The 18,538-nt window shown below is 37.3% G+C and overlaps 1 protein-coding gene across 6 annotated transcripts; it reads right to left on the bottom strand.

Annotated features, from left to right (window-relative positions):
• Nucleotides 1–325: 325 nt before the first annotated feature.
• Nucleotides 326–16,102, bottom strand: vegfaa (vascular endothelial growth factor Aa). 6 transcript variants are annotated; one of them, XR_013823648.1, is made up of 8 exons: nt 15,395–16,102; nt 13,465–13,519; nt 10,895–11,094; nt 10,443–10,519; nt 9,948–9,980; nt 4,014–4,238; nt 1,843–1,974; nt 376–492 (listed from the first exon to the last, which is right to left on the bottom strand). XR_013823648.1 is itself a non-coding variant. In XM_079894104.1 (7 exons), the coding sequence occupies exons 1-7, from the start codon at nt 15,458–15,460 to the stop codon at nt 474–476; spliced, it is 582 nt and encodes a 193-aa protein (XP_079750230.1). In that variant the 5' UTR covers nt 15,461–16,102; the 3' UTR covers nt 326–473. The 6 variants fall into 6 exon arrangements, 4 of the variants coding, with proteins under 4 accessions (XP_079750230.1, XP_079750232.1, XP_079750233.1 ...); XM_079894104.1 differs by lacking the exon at nt 4,014–4,238 and having other exon boundaries at nt 326–492; XM_079894106.1 differs by lacking the exon at nt 4,014–4,238 and having other exon boundaries at nt 326–492; nt 10,895–11,091; nt 15,395–15,588.
• Between the last annotated feature and the right edge of the window lie 2,436 nt (nt 16,103–18,538).

The following is an 18,538-nucleotide window of genomic DNA, read 5'->3' as shown; positions in this document are numbered from 1 at the left end:
CACTTCCTCTCCTTTGACTGACAGTCTGTAACTGTTCATATAAAGGGGTGGAGGTTATCGTTTGCACCTCTCAGTGAAGTCTTGGACATTCGATCCGAGTCTTTAGATGTGAATCCACAGCCGGATGATCCAGTGAAGCATTACCTCACTGTGTCCAATCTGTCCAATCACAGGCACTGTGACACTGCAATTTATCCCATTCACACGCCAAGCAGCGTTTTCGTTTACTTGTTTGTACTAATTCAGGTGATAGCAGCGACACACGTTGTCATTTAATATATATAATATATATTCTATATATTCATATATTAATATCTTAAAAATATACATTAGGATGATATCTCCTGCCCTCATTTCATTCTTTGTCTTTCGTTCAGGGTAGTGTTTGCAGTTCGTCCAGGGAATGCATCCTAAAAAGTGCTGTGCTGTAAAAAAAATTCCTTCATTCAATGTTCTGCCCAGCGTGCCGCTCATCATCTTGGTTTTTCACATCTGAAAGAGAACAGTGGATTGGTTAGAGATCTGCACAGGGGAAGCTATGCCAATATATGTCAAGGAAAGCATGTCACCTGACCAACCAAAAACCTCACAACCAGTCAGAGCTAAGCCTGTTCACCTACTATACTTTGTTCACAATAGAATGAATACTGCATGAGCATGACAGATGGCCTTACGAAATATTATACTTTAAAAGAAAATACTTAAGTGTGAAATGTAATGCTTTCGGACACTTAATCAACACATCAAAATAAGTGTACTTATTTAAAGCACAACAAAAGATTATCAAAACAATAATCTTTAATACTTTTCATTTGATAGTGTACTCTCTTTAAGTGCATCTAAGTGGACTTTTATTTAATTTATATTATATTATCTGCAAGTAAACATACTTTTAAGATTTGAAGTCTATCTTGTTTTATTCAGAGAGTGTGTCATGTTATCATCTTTAAGCTAGATACAGTTATTTTGCATCGCTGGCAGTCTGATCATTGTATTGCGTGACACTGTATTTCGTGCAGTGTGCTCGGTTGCATACCGGGACTACGTATGGTAGTATGGGATTATGTCGTTATGTAAAAATGTTCAGAGGTTAGACTTTTGAATGAAGACTTTTGGATAAAATTTGGTTTGGGTGGAACGACCACAGGATCAAAGTATGCAGTGATCTCCACTAAATATAACAATAAAATGTGTACAACACATACAGAATGCCAGGAAAGGCCTCAGAAGATCACACAGTTTAAATTAGTGGGGCAGTTGATGAGAAGCAAACAGCATGGACACGTTTATATTCACATATACTGTACAATTTGACATGATCTCATATTATGCATCTGAAACTTGAAGAGCTAATGGCACGTGCTCTTGCCAAATTAACTTCTGACTCATTATGAACAAATAACTGACATGATAGAATGAATCAGTGAGAGCAGGATGTGTGAAGTGCACTTTACAAACACACACACACACATATGCACCATCCCTGCCTGTTTACACAAAAACACAAAGTCATATTGCTTGTTGACAGAATATCTTGTTAATGTCAGCGAATTCAGTCCATTAATCATTTCTATGCTCAACGCCAAGTGTTGACACCAGAAAACATGATGTCGTTATTAGTGCGAGGCAGTAATGCACTAGATTCTGACATCAAAGGTTGAATCTCACAGCAATAAACCACACACACACACACACACACACACACACACGATACGTCACCCTAAACATGCACATATAAGAGGGAAAATGCAACAAGCGCTATAAGCATGCAAAGAGAAAGAGCTTCAGATGGGACTGGATGAGAAGATGCATGTTGCACGTCGTGACAGTTCATAAACAAACCTGCAAGTTCTTTCGTTTAACTCAAGTTGTCTGGACTTGCATTGCAATTGTGTGAATTTGCAGGAGCATTTACAGGTGAGGGGGTCCTGCACATACAAGCGCTTTCTTCTCTCTGAGCAAGGCTCACAGTGGCTGCAAGGGAAGCAGAAAGGAGAGACAGAGAGACATCTAAGCACTAGTGATCTGGACACAGCGCTGGAGTGACGCACACACACACTCATGCACCTCGCCATCACACACAACCTCCACCGGATCAGACTGCATGAACTTTGAAAAATTAGTTTTTTGTTTGTTTGTTCGATTTTTGCTCAGTTTTAAAGATGGTTAGCATTAATGGCAGAAGGAAAGCTGAGATTGTGTGTGAATTCATCCATTCATTCATCCATCCATCACACATGAGACATGGTGATTAGTGGCAACATTGAATTCAGCTAGGAACAGTTATTGGACTGACACAGACAGCTGCATTCACACACACACACTTTCACATACACAACTGAAAGCAGTATGACGCAAAAGCAATGTTTGCAAAAATGGCTTGGTCAAGTGCCACAGTAAAGCAGTGTGATGTTGAATCATTTCTAAAATGGTTTCATGCACAAACACAGTATCTAAAATTGATCAAATTTAATTGCATAACAGTTTAAAAAAATACTTTTCTAAAATTATATTTTGGTTTGGTTCCATACATTTTGTTGTAATATTAATCAAAATATTTATTTTCCAAAAGACATCCGTACAAAGTAAATTTCATGATAAAGACCATACCATACTTAATTAATATATTTTCTTCAAACATAAGCTAAAATGTAGGCCAATATAATAATTTTCAGGCTTTTCGCAACATAAACAAAAGTCAAATTAGCTATATGACTATAGCTATATTTTTCACTTAAGATACAACTAAACGGTTTGTCAGTGTTTTATTTAGCTTACTTACTACAAATAAAAACAATTGTAAAATCATTTATATTTATTGTGATGTCTATTCATATTGTGCATCATATTTTCTGTTATTAAAAAAACCCCAATAAAAGCCACAATAATTTCTGCAGTCAGTAAAGCACATCAACACTCTGGTGTCAAGTGAAAATACTATGTAAAGAAAATTATTTATTTAAATTTTTTTTCTGAGGAGTGTTACTTGCTTAAACTGAACAAAACAGGTTTTAGTTCACCCAAAAAAGAGATAAAGAGATCGTAAAACTAATCAATATGAATTGAGTGGTTTAGTCCAAATTTCCTCTTAAAGTTATGTTTTTGGCCTTTTTTGGATAGGGACAGTAGAGATTTTTACTGGAAAGCGTGAGGTGGAGAGAGAGGGGAAGGGGAACTGCAAAGGACTTCGAGCTGGGAATTAAACTCGGGTCACAGCATGTTTGAGCTTCTTCAAGAACCAATGAGGTTCATTCTCATGTTACGCAGCACGTTTGAGCTTCAGCAAGAACCAATGAGGTTCATTCTCGTGTTACGCAGCACGTTTGAGCTTCTGCAAGAACCAATGAGGTTCATTCTCGTGTTACGCAGCACGTTTGAGCTTCAGCAAGAACCAATGAGGTTCATTCTCGTGTTACGCAGCACGTTTGAGCTTCAGCAAGAACCAATGAGGTTCATTCTCATGTTACGCAGCACGTTTGAGCTTCTTCAAGAACCAATGAGGTTCATTCTCGTGTTACGCAGCACGTTTGAGCTTCTTCAAGAACCAATGAGGTTCATTCTCGTGCTTCAAGCAGGTTCGGTTGAGCTTCTGTTTATGTTTGCTGATCAATGCTTATTTGTGAATAAACGCCTAAATTCAATTAAATTCATATTAATTAGTTTTACGATCTCTATTTGTGGTAGTTGCATAGACTGTCCATGGAGGGACAGAAAGCTCTCAGATTTCATTAAAAAAATATTCATTCATCATCAACAAAAGTCTTGCGGATTTTGAACAACATGGCGGTGAGTAATTAATGACAGAATTTGCATTTGGGTGAACTAACTCTTTAACTTGTTTTAGTGTAGTGCAGACAAGAGCCCATCTCCAAGAGATTCAAGCTTCTGTTGTCAGAAACATCAAGGGGGCTGGAATACAGGTGAGGGATCACATGAGCGTGGCGTCATCCCAGCTGTGGCAGCACATTAGTATGATAATGACAGAGACAGCCATGCGACCACTGTTTATTTACCTTTGGCTGCTTTCCTCTTTGCGGGCCTTGGGCCAACAGTGTGAATATGAGTACAAATAAATGCAGACTGAGTGAGATTACAAAGTGCAAACAAACTGCCCTGAAATAAAGCCAATGACTGAGAGCAAAATACTGCTTGAGCGCAGGTGAGCCGAGGCGTTGAGATCGCCCGTATCTCCCTCTCTCGCTCTCTTTCGGCTTTTAACCCTCCCCACTCTGGGTTTTCTGCAAAAAAGGAAAATAACGCAAGAATAGGACATCTAAATGAAGTTTTGAACAGTCATGCTGAGAAAGATCTATCAGCACTAGAGATGTCAAAAGTACAGGTACTCCGGTAACAAGTTGATACTAAAAAAAAGTCTTATGGTTTTATTTTATTTCTGTTAAATTGATTTTTTTTTTATGTTTACTCACACTAACGTTCAAAATTAGTTTTTTTTTTTTTTTTTTTTTAGTTTTTTTTTTGGTTTAAGAAATTAATAAGTTTAGTCAGCACGGATGCATTAAATTGATTGATCATGTGACACTGAAGATGCAGAAAATTCTGCTTTTGATTGTAAATTACATTTTAAAATATATTACAATGGATAGTTATTTTAAATTGTAATAGGATTTCATAATATTACTTTTTTTCTGTATTTGTAATCAAATAAATACAGCCTTGGTGAACAGAAAAGTCTTCCTCAAAAACATAAAATCTTACAGTCCCCAAACTTTTGAATGGTAGTGTAAAGGCTATATGCCACTGTTTTGAACCTAATTTGTATATTTATATTAACATTTTAAATAAAGTAGTATACATATTCATTATTCATTTTTGCTGTGGTTTCAGAATTGATACTATCAGTCGTGAAACTGGACTGGTGTTAGTATTGACTACTGAAATGTTGCTATTGTGACAACCCTAAACACTACCAATTAAAGCGAGAAGCAGCGTGTCAAGGACAGCCCTCATGAGGAATCAACGACAGACGCTATAGTCCATATAAGCAGCTGAATAGTTTGAGCCGTATCACGTGTGTGTGTGTGTGTGTGTGTGTGTGTGTGTGTGTGTTTGAGGAGCTTAGAGGTAAGGATCGAAGTACAAGGAGCTGAACTTGAGCTTGTGAATCAGAACCCAAAGTCGCTGGACTCCCCGCCCCCCGCTTGCCTACGTGCTGAGAGACAGCGTCAGCATTTAGCCCCATTCAACGGATTTCATTTAGCCTTCTCAGCTAACCTGATCCATCTCTGTACGCTCACATTAACCTAGCAAGGTGCAGAAATACACAAAGCCACCGCACATCCAATTAAACGGGGCGCGTTCCTTGACCTGAACCTACCGCAGTTGGACACCTAAAGCGTAATTAAGTGCAAAATCAAATGCTGCAAGAGTTTTTATCAACACTACCTTTACTTTCTGAGCCATTTTTAAATGACACTTGACATTTTAAACAAAAATGTCTTCTGCTTTATAGCTGAACTAAAGCTGTTTCATAATGAATGAAGTTTTGAACCGTTCTCGAACTGAACTGAATCGTTACTGAACTGATTTGAGTGTCCTGCTACAGCTGCTTTAAAGCAGAATTTTAATTTGTCTCATACTGCAAAAAGTGTTCAGTTCAATTACTTAAAAAAAATTAGTAAACCTGTTGCCTTAAAATTATTAAGTAAATAAACGTAATGGTTAATTGAACAAAAATAAGTTATGTGAACTTGACAATTCCACATTACTTATTTTTTTTTGATTAACCATGAAGTTTATTTACTTTTTTTGGTTAAGTCAACATTAATTCTGCTACTTTCCTGTTCATTATTATGAAGCTGCTTTGAAACCATTTCTATTGTGAAGGTAACTTGACTTAATAAGACATTGTATATTGTGAATATTGTTGGCTCATTGACAAATTGCTTTTTGTTCTGATTTTGTAAGTTTCTTTGGATCAAAGCATCTGCTAAATGCATTCATGTAAATGTGTTGCTTGGGTAAAAAGCCTTCTTTTGCTATTTTTCCCTAAAATGACTGCCATTTGATTTAATATTTCTGTTATGTAACACAATGGACTGGCTTTTGAGGCTTCAGATACTTTCGGGGTCTATGTATACTCACACAGGTTAAGACACAGTAGTACTAAATGAGGTTTGTGAAACAGCTCACAGTAACCAACAATAGCCTCTGTCTGAGGATCACCTACTATTTAAAAGGCTAAAAATAAAAGCGGGTTAACGACAGACACTTGCTACTATGATTAGTATGTGGACGCAGGCAAGGGTCAGCCTTGAGCAACTGTGGTGTGAGAGTAAGCGGGTGGTCTTCACAGCCACCATCTTACAGCTGCCATAAAGAGCAAAACCTCACCCCAAAAGAAAAACTGAAACCATCCTATAAAAGAGTCTGTTATCAGGTCTCAGGTCAGAGGTCTTTAGAGATATATACGGAGCAAATTAGGTTTTTACTATGGGCAGTAAAACCCTCAGAGCGGCCTGGAGGACACATGACAAGCTCCACACTCAAAACGAATTGTTCTTGCTCTAAAATTAGATTGCACCAGCCACGTTTTAAAGCATATTACTAGGGGAATAACGAACTGTCTATTGTGGTCACATTCCTGTTCCCAAAATCTTAGTTCACATATCGCGTCTTTTAAGTCCGTTATTTTACGTTATTTCACGTTTACAATAGAGAGCGACGTGCTCGCTTTATCCAGGCACGTCTACGCCGCAGAGTGATGAAAAAATCCCAACTTTTCCGAATGCCGCACTGCACGTCATGTGACAAGAACCAACCAATCAGCTTCACCCTTTCTGTAACAACATGATGGAGGAATAGCTGATCATAGCTTTACAGGGATACCCAGAGCTGTACGATTTGTCAAGCGGCTATTATTTTCGGTGCCAGAAAGGAGGAGAAAGCAGCGCAGCCGGCATTGAGAAATGCCCCTTGATATTCAGCAATATTACTGATTTAATGCACTGACACTATCAGATGAGAACAAAACTTGAACTGAATTTATACAATAAATTATATAATAACGACACTGTTCTATTCTGTTTTGTAACTGAGTTGTTGAACTGACTTGAGCTGAATAATGACACTTTTGCTTTACAGCAGAATATGAATTTGTCTCATATTTGAAGTTTGCATCATAATTATGTTACTCTCCTGTGTATTACTGTGAAGCTGCTTGAAACTTGGATTTAAATAGGCAAATACTTAAGAGTCTATGATTGGATCTTTATTGCAGTGATTATTATGTTTCTAGCATGTTATATGTTTGGCAACAGTTCTTCTAACCCTAACTGATGGAGTGTGTAGCTTCTTAAACCACCATGTAGGAAGACACATAGCCATATTCCAGGATGACAATGTCAAGATTCATCAGGCTCAGATTGTGAAAGAATGGTTGTGAGGAGCATGAAGAATCATTTTCACACATGAATCCTCTCCTCTGAGTCCAGAACTTACATTCACTGAAAGTCTTTGGGATGTGCTGGAGGAGACTTTACAGAGTCCTAGACTCTTGCATTGTCAATACAAGATCTTGACCATACATTGATGCACCTCTTGATGAAAATAGATGTAGTGATGTTATTTAAATACTGTACATAATAATGATCTGATCATAGACTCTTAAGTATTTAAATCCAAACATTATTTTTTTTTTTGTCGCACTCTTATTTATAGCTGAAAACATATTACCAAAAAATATTTCAGAAACAAACATGCAAAGGGCTATTCCTATTCTATTCCATGAGGATCTGCAAAGCTTTCTGAAGGCACAGATTCAGCGTGGGTATGCTAATGCAATTACTTTTTTTTCTTTTTTTCTTTGTGAGACAGGCTGCCATGTTCAGCAGATGGCAATCATCAAATTATAAATAATTATCTGCCAGAAATAGAGATATATTTGCTATAAAAAGATGTCTAACACAAATGAAAGGAAAAGCAGGTTTGGTTTAGGGTGTTGTGTCATGACGAATTTCTTGTTGAAATCAGCGAGTCTCGAGTTTGTCCTGAGGATTAGGAGGGATTCGGCTGTTGTACCATTCAGTGGAAGTTGATTTCACTGTTTGGGTGTGAGAACAGTCAAGAGATTCACTTTATTAGTTTTGTTGTGGGGAACAGGGTTGAGGGTGTGTCAAGGCGTGCTGTGGGAGTCACGACGAGCTGTGGTTGTAGGGATTTTTACGCACTGAATATAAGTCAATATATTGAATGTTCACAATATACGAAAGTAGCAAGCAATTAAGCGTTGTTATGAAAAAATACCAAAGTCCCTTGCAAGTAAAGTCTGCTCACTCGGCGGCCATATTTGAAACGCCTCTGGGCAGCTGTCGGGCATCCAAGACCAAGGCCTATCTAAATGAATGGGGGAATCTCAAAAACTGCATGCCGAACTCAAATTTAAATAAAATATTTCAAATCAGCAAAAAAATCTGTCATGAACTGTGCCATAAATGCTGTTTCTTATGCCTTGACTGGACGAGCCAATACGCATGGGCAGTTATAAGCGCGCGTCTCAAAACGACTTTACCAATTAGCGATTGTTTTTTTATTTAGAAGGCGGGACTTACTCCATATTGCACATTGCACTTTCTCTTATACATGAGTAATATGAGAGCACAGTCTTTGCATATCTAAATTCTTTGATAATACCATGCTTTTAAATCCACCATTCATGTGGCAATTATTACACGCTCACAATTATGTCTGTTAATTACTTATTTGTAATTTTTTATATATATTCATTAATTTCTTTATAATACAAAGCAGAGGGTGCGCTAATGGTTTAAAGTAGACAATGTTATATTAGTATCATTGATATACCATTATAGTTTTTGTTAATGTTTTGACATTTAAAATGTAGGATTTTATTTTTTATATTTTCTGTTTTATTATATATTTTCTATTAGAATTTTTTGTTTTATTTGTTTATTTATTTATAGTTTTGGTTTATTTATTTTGAGTTATTTTAGTGTTTCAAGTTAAACTAAACGAAAAAGAAACATTGCCTTAATTGATAATTAGCTGAAATAAAATAAGCTTGGTTTTTAATATACGGTATATACAGTATACATGGTTTTAGGTTTAGTTTTAGTTAACAATGATAACCTTTGGATGTAAAGTTTTAAGGATATTCTGGGTGAGCTTCAGAGGATTGATGGCACTGCAGAAGTGGCCAAGTATGAACACTTTTTGTTTAAAAATAGTGGCAAGATGACTTTGAAACGTTGTGAGCTGGAATTCCAGGAACTTTATATTAGGAATTACATATAAGTGAAAATAAATTAAACTCTGAGTGCTGTGTGTTTACAAAGTGAACTGCACTGGCGCTGTGGACATCTGAGTTAATTTAGAGTGTTAGCATACAAGGCAAAGTTCCTGTGAACCACCCTAAAATTATTGATAGAACAATAAGCAAATGGGATGCATCATTTATGACAATGCAAGCAGCATGAATCTGGCAATGATGGATATAAGCACACCCACATCATCTCAGCTGTCCAGGACAGTCTCTCCACTCACATACAGACAGCAAAGACTGCTAAAGCTGCACTTACTCTGAGTCATTCACATAATATAAACTCCGATCCACTGACTAGTCACATTTTTCTGAACGACTAGTTCCTCCTGGAATACATTGCTAAAAGTATCTTATGCTCTCAATTTTATTGGTCAACCCAGGCGAACAGCTAGAGATGGCTGAGATTAGCCTGGCTGCTAAGTGTTAGCCGCTAGCACAGTGTCCAGCTGGCTGCTTCTCATCGCCGGTCAATCAACACAGTCATTGCAGTTTTTATCTGTGTATTTAGAAATGCCCTGCACCACCTACATGTAGAACCATCCACACGGTCAACACATGAATCTTAACTGTTTCAGAAACATCTGTTCTCTTGAAATCACCCATGACTGTGACATAGAAAAATAATAAAAATGATAATAAACAAACTTACTTTTCTTTCTTTGCTTTGACTTCTGCCTTTGGCCTAAAAAAAAACACAGATGCAACAGAGGTTTAGTTCACATTTTATGGTTTAAAGGAATAGTTTGTTAAAAATGAATATTCAGTCACTATTTACTCATCCTTTATCTGTGCTGTTATGTTTTCTGTGGAACACAAATTTTAGAAGAATCTTTCATTACAATCTATTTCCAAATAAATATTGAAAAAGTCCCATTATATGTCGCAACAGGTTTGATGCCAATGACATTTGGACACAAGACACTTGAGAACTTTGATGTAATTGATGCCCAATATGCACCATAGGCACCTTTAATTATAAAACTCTGGCATAGGGACTTAGAATATAGTGCTCCAGTCAACTTTTATGGAGCTTTTAGTCATTTTCATGTTCCCACAGAAAAAAATAACAACAGCACAGCGAACAATAAGTCACTTAAACTTTGATAATAATTTCCCTTTTAAAAAGAACTGTTCCTTTACATACCTGCAATCACACTTGGTGTGTTCTGTAAAACTCATTTGAAATTTATGCTCCGACACACGTTGTCTGATTCGCAGTACCTAGACGAATATACAAAAAAAGCGCATTAAGCACTTAGTGTGTGAACATTCGTGCATTACATACAATGTGACTGTAATGTATTATGTTTCAATGAGAAAACTCATGATGTAGAATCACAGCTTGAAATATTCAAGTTAACAGGAATTTTTTTATTTTCCATACTCTTACACACTGTTGAATAAATGGCAAGGCCAGGCCTCGACCGTGGCCAAGAGCAACTTCAACCACATAAACGGGGCGTAAACACAGTGTGCAGTGGTAAACAACATAGCTGACATGCCAGTTAACACCGCCTCACTGTCCCATGTTGGGCAAGTATGATTTCATAGGAAGCAGGGTGAAGGATTGCACACACTGGATTGAACCAGTCTCACCTCCAAGGTGACGTTGCGGGTCTCTGTAGGGACACACTCGAGCGCTTCGTCGTTGCAGCAGCCGGCACAGCGCATGAGAACCACACAGGACGGGATGTACGTGTGCTCGATCTCGTCGGGATACTCCTGAATGATGTCTACCAGCAGCTCTCGTGTCTTGCACGCACTCTTCTTATACACTTCCAAGAAGGGAATCACTACTGAGAAAGCAAAGTCAAAATGTTCAGTCAGTATCATACCATTCTCACACTATTCACTTTTTTTTTTTTTTTGTCAAATTAAAGGGATAGTTCACACAAAAAGGAAATTTCTCTCATTATTTACTTACCTTTATATCATTCTGAAACCTGTATGCTGTTATTTTGTCTGTGAAACACAAAAAGAGGATTTTTGAAGAATCTTGAGGCTCTTTTCCATTTAATGACGTTATTTTTAGTCCATAACGACCATGACTGAGTTTGTTCCTCACACAAACCTATTCTACAACTTCAGAAGACTTGACCCTTGTGAAAAATAAGTGCCCTTAATTGTACTGGATATGGTGTTCTTCAAATCTTAAAAGTATAATACTATTATTGAAATAAAAGGATACTTAAGTGTACTTTAATGACTGTTTAATTAAGTACACTTTTAACCATTTTTAAATTAATTCATTATGTTGTAATGATCTTGTCTTGTCATGCTTTGAATAAGTACACTTAATTTGATGTGTTGACTAACATACTAAAGCACAAGTAAAGTTTCTGGACAATAGTTCTAATTTTAGCGTGTTATTCATTATTACAATTAAAGTTAATTTATTTTAAATGTACTAAATTGCCACTTCATTAGTACAAATGTGTAATTACAAATATATTTATATACAAGACATACAAGTAAAAATGACATCAAGTTTATTTTCGTTTACCATAAATTCTTGTCAGTACATTCGGCAGTACACTTTTACCATATTTCAAAGACAATAGTTATGAATAGTTATGAAATTACATATAAATATGTACCATTTATGTGGGTAAAAAAAAAGCACTCTAAAGTTCAGCTAATTGCATTTAATATAACGCAATAAATTTAATTGTAACATTATATTCAGTTTGCACTTGAGTATATTATTTTAAGTAGATTTTAACCGTATTATCAGTCCCCTTCTTAAAAAGCATGCTAAAGCGCACTTCTTTTTCACAAGGGGAAATATAGCACATAAGTCATTTTATTTGTGTTTTTTCTGTCTTTTTATAGACAACAGTCATGGTAAATATGAAAAGAGAAGCCTGAAGATTCTTCCCCTTTTATGTTCCACCTTCAAAATAACAGAATACAGGTTTGGAACGACATACGAAACCACTACAACCATTAAAGTCAGATGCATTGCCCCACACCTTCTCACAGGCCTGTTCTGCTCATTGGGGACTTTACTTTCCCAAGTGGGCAAAAAAAGACATGTCACACATGTTGAGGCCCACACACACCAGCACATGTGCCCCACTTGCACGTCCACCCTACTCCAGCCCAATCTGTGCACCTCTCTGAGCTGGCTTCCCATCATTCATTCTGACCCCAGCGTCTCATGACCTGCAAACTGCTAGGGAAAATTATGACCTCAGGCAGTGTGGCGCCAGGCTTTACTGCAGACACCTGACCTCTAATAGAAGCCCACCCTGCGTGAGCGCTCCATGCCACCCATGAATGCAAGAAGCCAAACACAACTGTATTTATGATGCTGATTAAGTTAATAATTGCTAGAAATTTGTTGGTGGTACTGTACAAGCCACATTTCACCTAATGCCCCTATCATGACATTTCTTAATTTATGGCTATGATGTTTGCATCACATATCTCTATTTAGCAAAGTGCAAAGTCGCATGTGGTCAGTTTTGATTTGGTATCTCTTGACCAGTTAGACTGAGGTAATGTCTCTGTTTACAAACTGATTTAATATTTTAGTATGTTCATTTAATGCTAAGCTAAGTCATAGGAGATCTAAGTTGTGGGAAAGTAATTGTGAATGGAAGCAGATGGGGAATGATGTAAAAATAACAATACACGTTCCCTCAGAAACGTAACAGGGACACTATACAAACAACCAGGTCCACTGCTAACAAATAATTGTGACCTTGAGGACAAATCAAGGGTAAATCATGCAGCGTTTTTGTTAATAAACAAACACAGCCATGGTCAATGACTCCACACAAGGTTGCTTGCGGGTAGAATAATTATTCACTTTGACGATCCTCAGCACAACCTAATGAGGGTGGGAAATATGTCCTAATCCTGTGTCCAAGCAAATATTTATGTAAGTTCAGTCAGAGTGTGATATTAAATTGTTATAGGAGAAAGAGTGTTGCGTAACAGAGGAGAACCACAAACATACAGTATTTGAAGGCCTATTATCTGCCTCTCAAGCCTCAGAACTGGGATAAAACCATTTGTGGTTTCAATTTTGCATTGTAATTGTCATTACATATACGTCCTCCAGGTGGTGCTACACCCTTAGCCCGATTTCAAATACATTTTTCATATCATACATGCTTCACGTCAACATTTATGTACACTGCACATATAAAGGGACTTACCATCATTTTCGCTCTTTCCCCCTTCCCCCTTTCCCCCTTTGGGTATGTGGGCAGCCTATCAGGACAGAGAAGTGACAGTTAGTGACAGATCAAACAGAACAAGTTATAATGTGACTTATTTTTGTACGTCACTGAAACAAACCAATAATAATGCTTGGGAAACTCTCAAAAGGGAACATTTCCTTGAGTTTTGCGTAACCAAAATCTCTTTAATTATGCTATACATGGTCAGAATCTAGACGAATTAGTTGCTTATTATATTAGTAAGGAGTTTGCAGCGGTTCTCAACCTTTTGGCCTCCCATTGGCCAAGAAAATAATCGAAGGCACTGCCATTTAGACTAAGATATTTCCTCTGGAACTGCTGCAATGATGGCAAAGCTGCTTGTTTTTCAGCTTTTAATTAACACAAACTTGCAGTCTCAATAGATAATAAACAGCAGTTAATTTCCAATTCCATTCGTTTATATAGCCTACTGTGTGTTTTACAGTAACATTAATCTCTGCTGAGGGGACAAATTAACAGCAAGAAATATGATGTCAGTTTATGTGCAATGTCAGAAACAAATCTGTAAAAATCTAACTTTGTGGGGTAGGCTAAAACAGCTTGTCAGTGGGTCAGTGCCTTCAAAGGTATTGGTATTTCATACATTATCGAGCCTTAAAGAACACATATTAGTACCTTCAGGTTTACCACCAATGTAATGCACAAACATACCCACACCAGACCCTTTTCAGAATTTTAATAAAGATGGATTAAGTGAGACTTATTTCAAATCATTTTAAGTCATTGAGGTCCCATTGGAAATTTGCTGAGCCCCCCTAGTGGGTCCTGGACCCTTGAGAACCACCAGCGCTTTCAAAATCTATTAAGGGAGTTCGAATGCTTTCTACTTTTAGAATTTTTTACATTTACATATAATCTTTTTAAAGCTAATATCATCTTCTTTCATCTTAGTAAGTGAGTCAACTTGTCATTCAGAGGCTTCAGAGAGCCAGTGATTCTCCTACTACAATTCAGAGTCAGACTGTTCTATTTTCCCGCCTACAGATTCGTCTCGCTCGCTCGCGATCGGTTGCTGGTTGGTCGCGTGACTGCAGGTGGTGGACTGGCGCAACAGCTCTCGGTGTTGCGTGAGAATCTCTCCGGTTTGCCTCACAGACCATCTGCTTCATATCTAAGCATACATTTTTCATACTCTGCACCAAACATTTAGACAACTAACCAACAAATAAACAAACTAACAACGGTAATTGATCTCATACAAATGTTCCACGACACCAAATATAGGCTACGTGCTCTGCCGAATCACTATTCAAATAAATGAATTAATAAGGCGGGAGACAAAGAAACGAAGGAGCTCAGGTAATACATCCTTATTCTCGACAAGAGAGCAGTTGGTTACATTATTTAAAGTCTTAAGGTATCGCGAGCACAAATAAAATGCATAAAGCCAATGTTTTGACTGAATTCATAGTATTACCAATAAGAAATTACATTTAGAATGATTAAACAAGAACAGAAAATGATAACCATTTAACCTCCCGTGTGACGCGTTACAGCACGTAATATAGGCCTATCTAATGTCTCACATAGGCTAACTGAAATTTGCATTTATTAAGCAAAGTAGTATTTGCCTTAACTGAGATTAAATCCCTGTACCTCTGAGGACAGGAACAAAACGGGCTGCCACATTGTTGATAAATAGGCTATTCCTGACATGACAGATATTCGTTTGGAGAAACTAACTTTTAAGCAGGACATTCCACGTGAAACTTCGGGTAACCTAGTGTATAAAGGGTGTAATGGCACTGGGCAGATGCATTCAGTCCTCGTGCGTGTAAACTGACCACACATTAATAAAAAACGAATGGTTTAATTCCTCTATAGTATCTCTCATTTCAAACCCACCAAATTGCATAGCCCTTACCTTTACAGCAGACAGATGAAGGAGAGCTGCAAAAAATAATTGTATCGAATAAACAACAAAGTTCATGATTGTAATTCCAGTGGTGTGTTGCGATGAGCGTCACTGAACAGTCTTTGGCTCTCAAAAATATTAAAAGCGAAGCTGTGGAATATGAATGAACCGTGTGATATCGTGGGTCAAAATAACAATTCCATTCTGCCCTTCAGGACCGAAGCACCTGCGTCGAATCCGCTAAACTTAATTTATTGAACGTCCCCGCTCCTTCAGAAATTATAATAATATAAATAATAAGAATAAAATAAGAGAATAACAAAATAAATTGGGGGAAATCCACACTATATTGGTCCTCCGCGTATTTCGCTTTTAAAATCCACAGTATCACGGGAAGTCGACTTTTAATGAATCTAAATCCAAAACGTTAGATGCAAAACAAAACAAACAAAAAAGTTGTATACTTCCAAGCGCAGCCTCCACTCTGCACGCGCGACTAGGACCAGAGAACGGCTTCTGCGCGTATGATTATCATCAACAGCAAGACATTACATGTGCCGGTATAAAGTGATCCAATAATGGCAATCCCTGGTTCAAGTGCAGCACACGTTTCCGTCTTTCCTCGTCTTATTTCCGCAATTGTTTTGGCTTTTCTTGTTTCATATCGGTGTTAATGTTATCGCGCAGTACGGGAAGGTCTTGTCACTTGCTCGCTCTGTCTTTTAACGCTTCTGCTTCTGTAGATCTTGAGAGAGTCGGCTCACACAGAGAGAGAGTGCTGATTGGCCAGGCAGTTTACGTACATTATGATGCTCCAAGAAGGGCTTGACTCACTTTTTTGAAGGTGGTAATAGGAAATATTAATGCCCTTGTGTGGGTTATTCATCTTCATATAGGCTAGTGCAAAAATAGGTTTGACTTAATACGAAAGCATTTCAGTTGGTTTAAATTCTCAGAATGTCCTATATTTCATCATACGTCTTCCAATTCGTTTTGCTCAGGGTTGAATCACTAAAAGGAAGGTTGTGACTCTTCATGATTGTTGATGCATGTTAACCATAGCTAGTATTTCTTTAGGTAGCAACTTTAGGCATTATGGAAATTAAGTCATAACACTTAACAATAAGGTCCCACTAGTTAAAGGGATAGTTCACCCAAAAAAAAAAAAAAAAAAAAAAAAAAAAAAAAAACTTCTGTCATCCAATGACTCACCCTCAAGTTGTTCCAAACCTGTGTGAATTTATTTCTTCTTCTGTTGAACACAAAATAACATATTTTGAAGAACGTCGGTAACCAAACAGTTGATGGGCCCCACTGACTTCCCCCCCATACTATGGAAGTCAATGGGGCCCATCAACTGTTTGGTTACCGACGTTCTTCAAAATATCTTGTTTTTTTTACATTTTTGGTTGAACTGTCCCTTTAAAGTTAGTTAATGCATTAACTAACAATTAACATTGTTTCAAGAACTTTAGTTCCAAAATCAGTTTCAAAACTTGTTTTAAAGGAATATTCTGCTAATGTAGAATCCAAATGGTTTATGAATGTAATGCAGAGGTTATACAAACCGTTAGTTAACTGTTAAGGCATTACACTGGAATCCCTGTGATAAACATTTAAACTATACCACGATAATATTTACAGTCTTCTAATATTACAGGTTCACATGCATTGTGAATGATGCCTACTTTATGTTCGATCTTATAAATACGTGTGTAAACATGAAAATATGTTTTGTTTTCACAGGTGTGCCAGTCACTCATGTCTTCAGCGGTCACAGATACCTGTCCTTGGCAGTCCTGTCATATTTCGAAACCTGCAGGAAGAAAAAAAAACCTATCCTGGAGTACATGGATGAATGAAAATTTGAGCTGATGTTTACTCCCTTGTGGCGGGCAGTAGGAAGTGGCAGGGGGTAATACTAGGGCTTCCATGTTCCCATGAGTACAAGCTGCTGAGAAAATCTAATTCAGACAACTGGAAGACTCAAGGATGGCGCCCCAGTAGAAAGATGGGAGATTTAGACGTAGTTTCATTTCCCTTCGAAATCACCCTGACCTCTTTCTCACACACACACAAAAAAAATACTCATTCCCCATGTTCCCCGACACAGAGATGGGTCACGGCCTTCTCTCCCACGGCGCTCCAAGTCAGGCACTTTACTCTGTTACTATGGTTGCCAGCCACTTAAAGTCTCCTTCTCTTTATGTTCTGCCCTTATCCTCGCTAACTTGACCCTCAAGTGATAAGTGTAATCGGGTAAAATGTTTCTCACTGTGGAACTTTTTGGGGCTGCAAAATCTGTTAAAATGGTAAACACTCGTGCTTTGGCACAATAACCGTAGGTATTCATTGATAAATGTCATCCTGGAGAAAAACAGATTTCATTTAATGAATTAGCTTTTAGTAAAACTTTAATAGGCTTGTTTGGGGACTTCGACTGAGTATCTAAAAAGTGATCCAACAGACAAATACAGCCGCAGCCTGTGAGGCAAAATCATGTTTCCGAATGCTTCCAGTGAGATCTTTTGTTGAACTCCAGTGAAAAATGATATTTTTCTAGTAGAGAACAAAAAGAGCTTGTGTTTATATAAAGGAATTAAATGAATTCATTTATTTGAGCAGAACAGGTACTTGTTCTGGTTTTACCCATAGAGGGCACTGTGTAGACACTGCTTAACATGCTGATAATCTAAAGAAATAAAGTGTTAGCATATTAAAAGTTACTATGAAATGTTCCGTCTAAATATTTATTTTGCTTATGTTTGGTAACACTTTATTTTAGTGTCCTTGTTACACACGTTACATGTAGTTACTGTAGTAATTACTATAAATTATGCATAATTACATGCAACTAACCCTAAACCAAACCCTAACCCTTGTAAGTACATGTAGTTATTTATTATTACTCAGTACTTAAATGTATAATTACACTAACGCAGACACCTTAAAATAAAGTGTAACAGTATGTTTAATGGCTCTGTGACACTATCTGTGTAAGTAACATCAATAGAATCCATGCCCATGTGATTCAGCAAATCACACGCCCCAATCGACACAAATATCAATATGTATTCAAGAGCATCAGTGACATAATGTATTTGAAAGCACATCATTATGTATTCAGATGAATGATATACAACCCACTGTACA

This window comes from Squalius cephalus (genome assembly GCF_949319135.1).
Source record: "Squalius cephalus genome assembly, chromosome: 15".
Taxonomy (NCBI): Eukaryota; Metazoa; Chordata; class Actinopteri; order Cypriniformes; family Leuciscidae; genus Squalius; species Squalius cephalus.
Note: the sequence above shows the minus strand (reverse complement) of the source record. Positions and strands in the feature narration are given on the sequence as shown.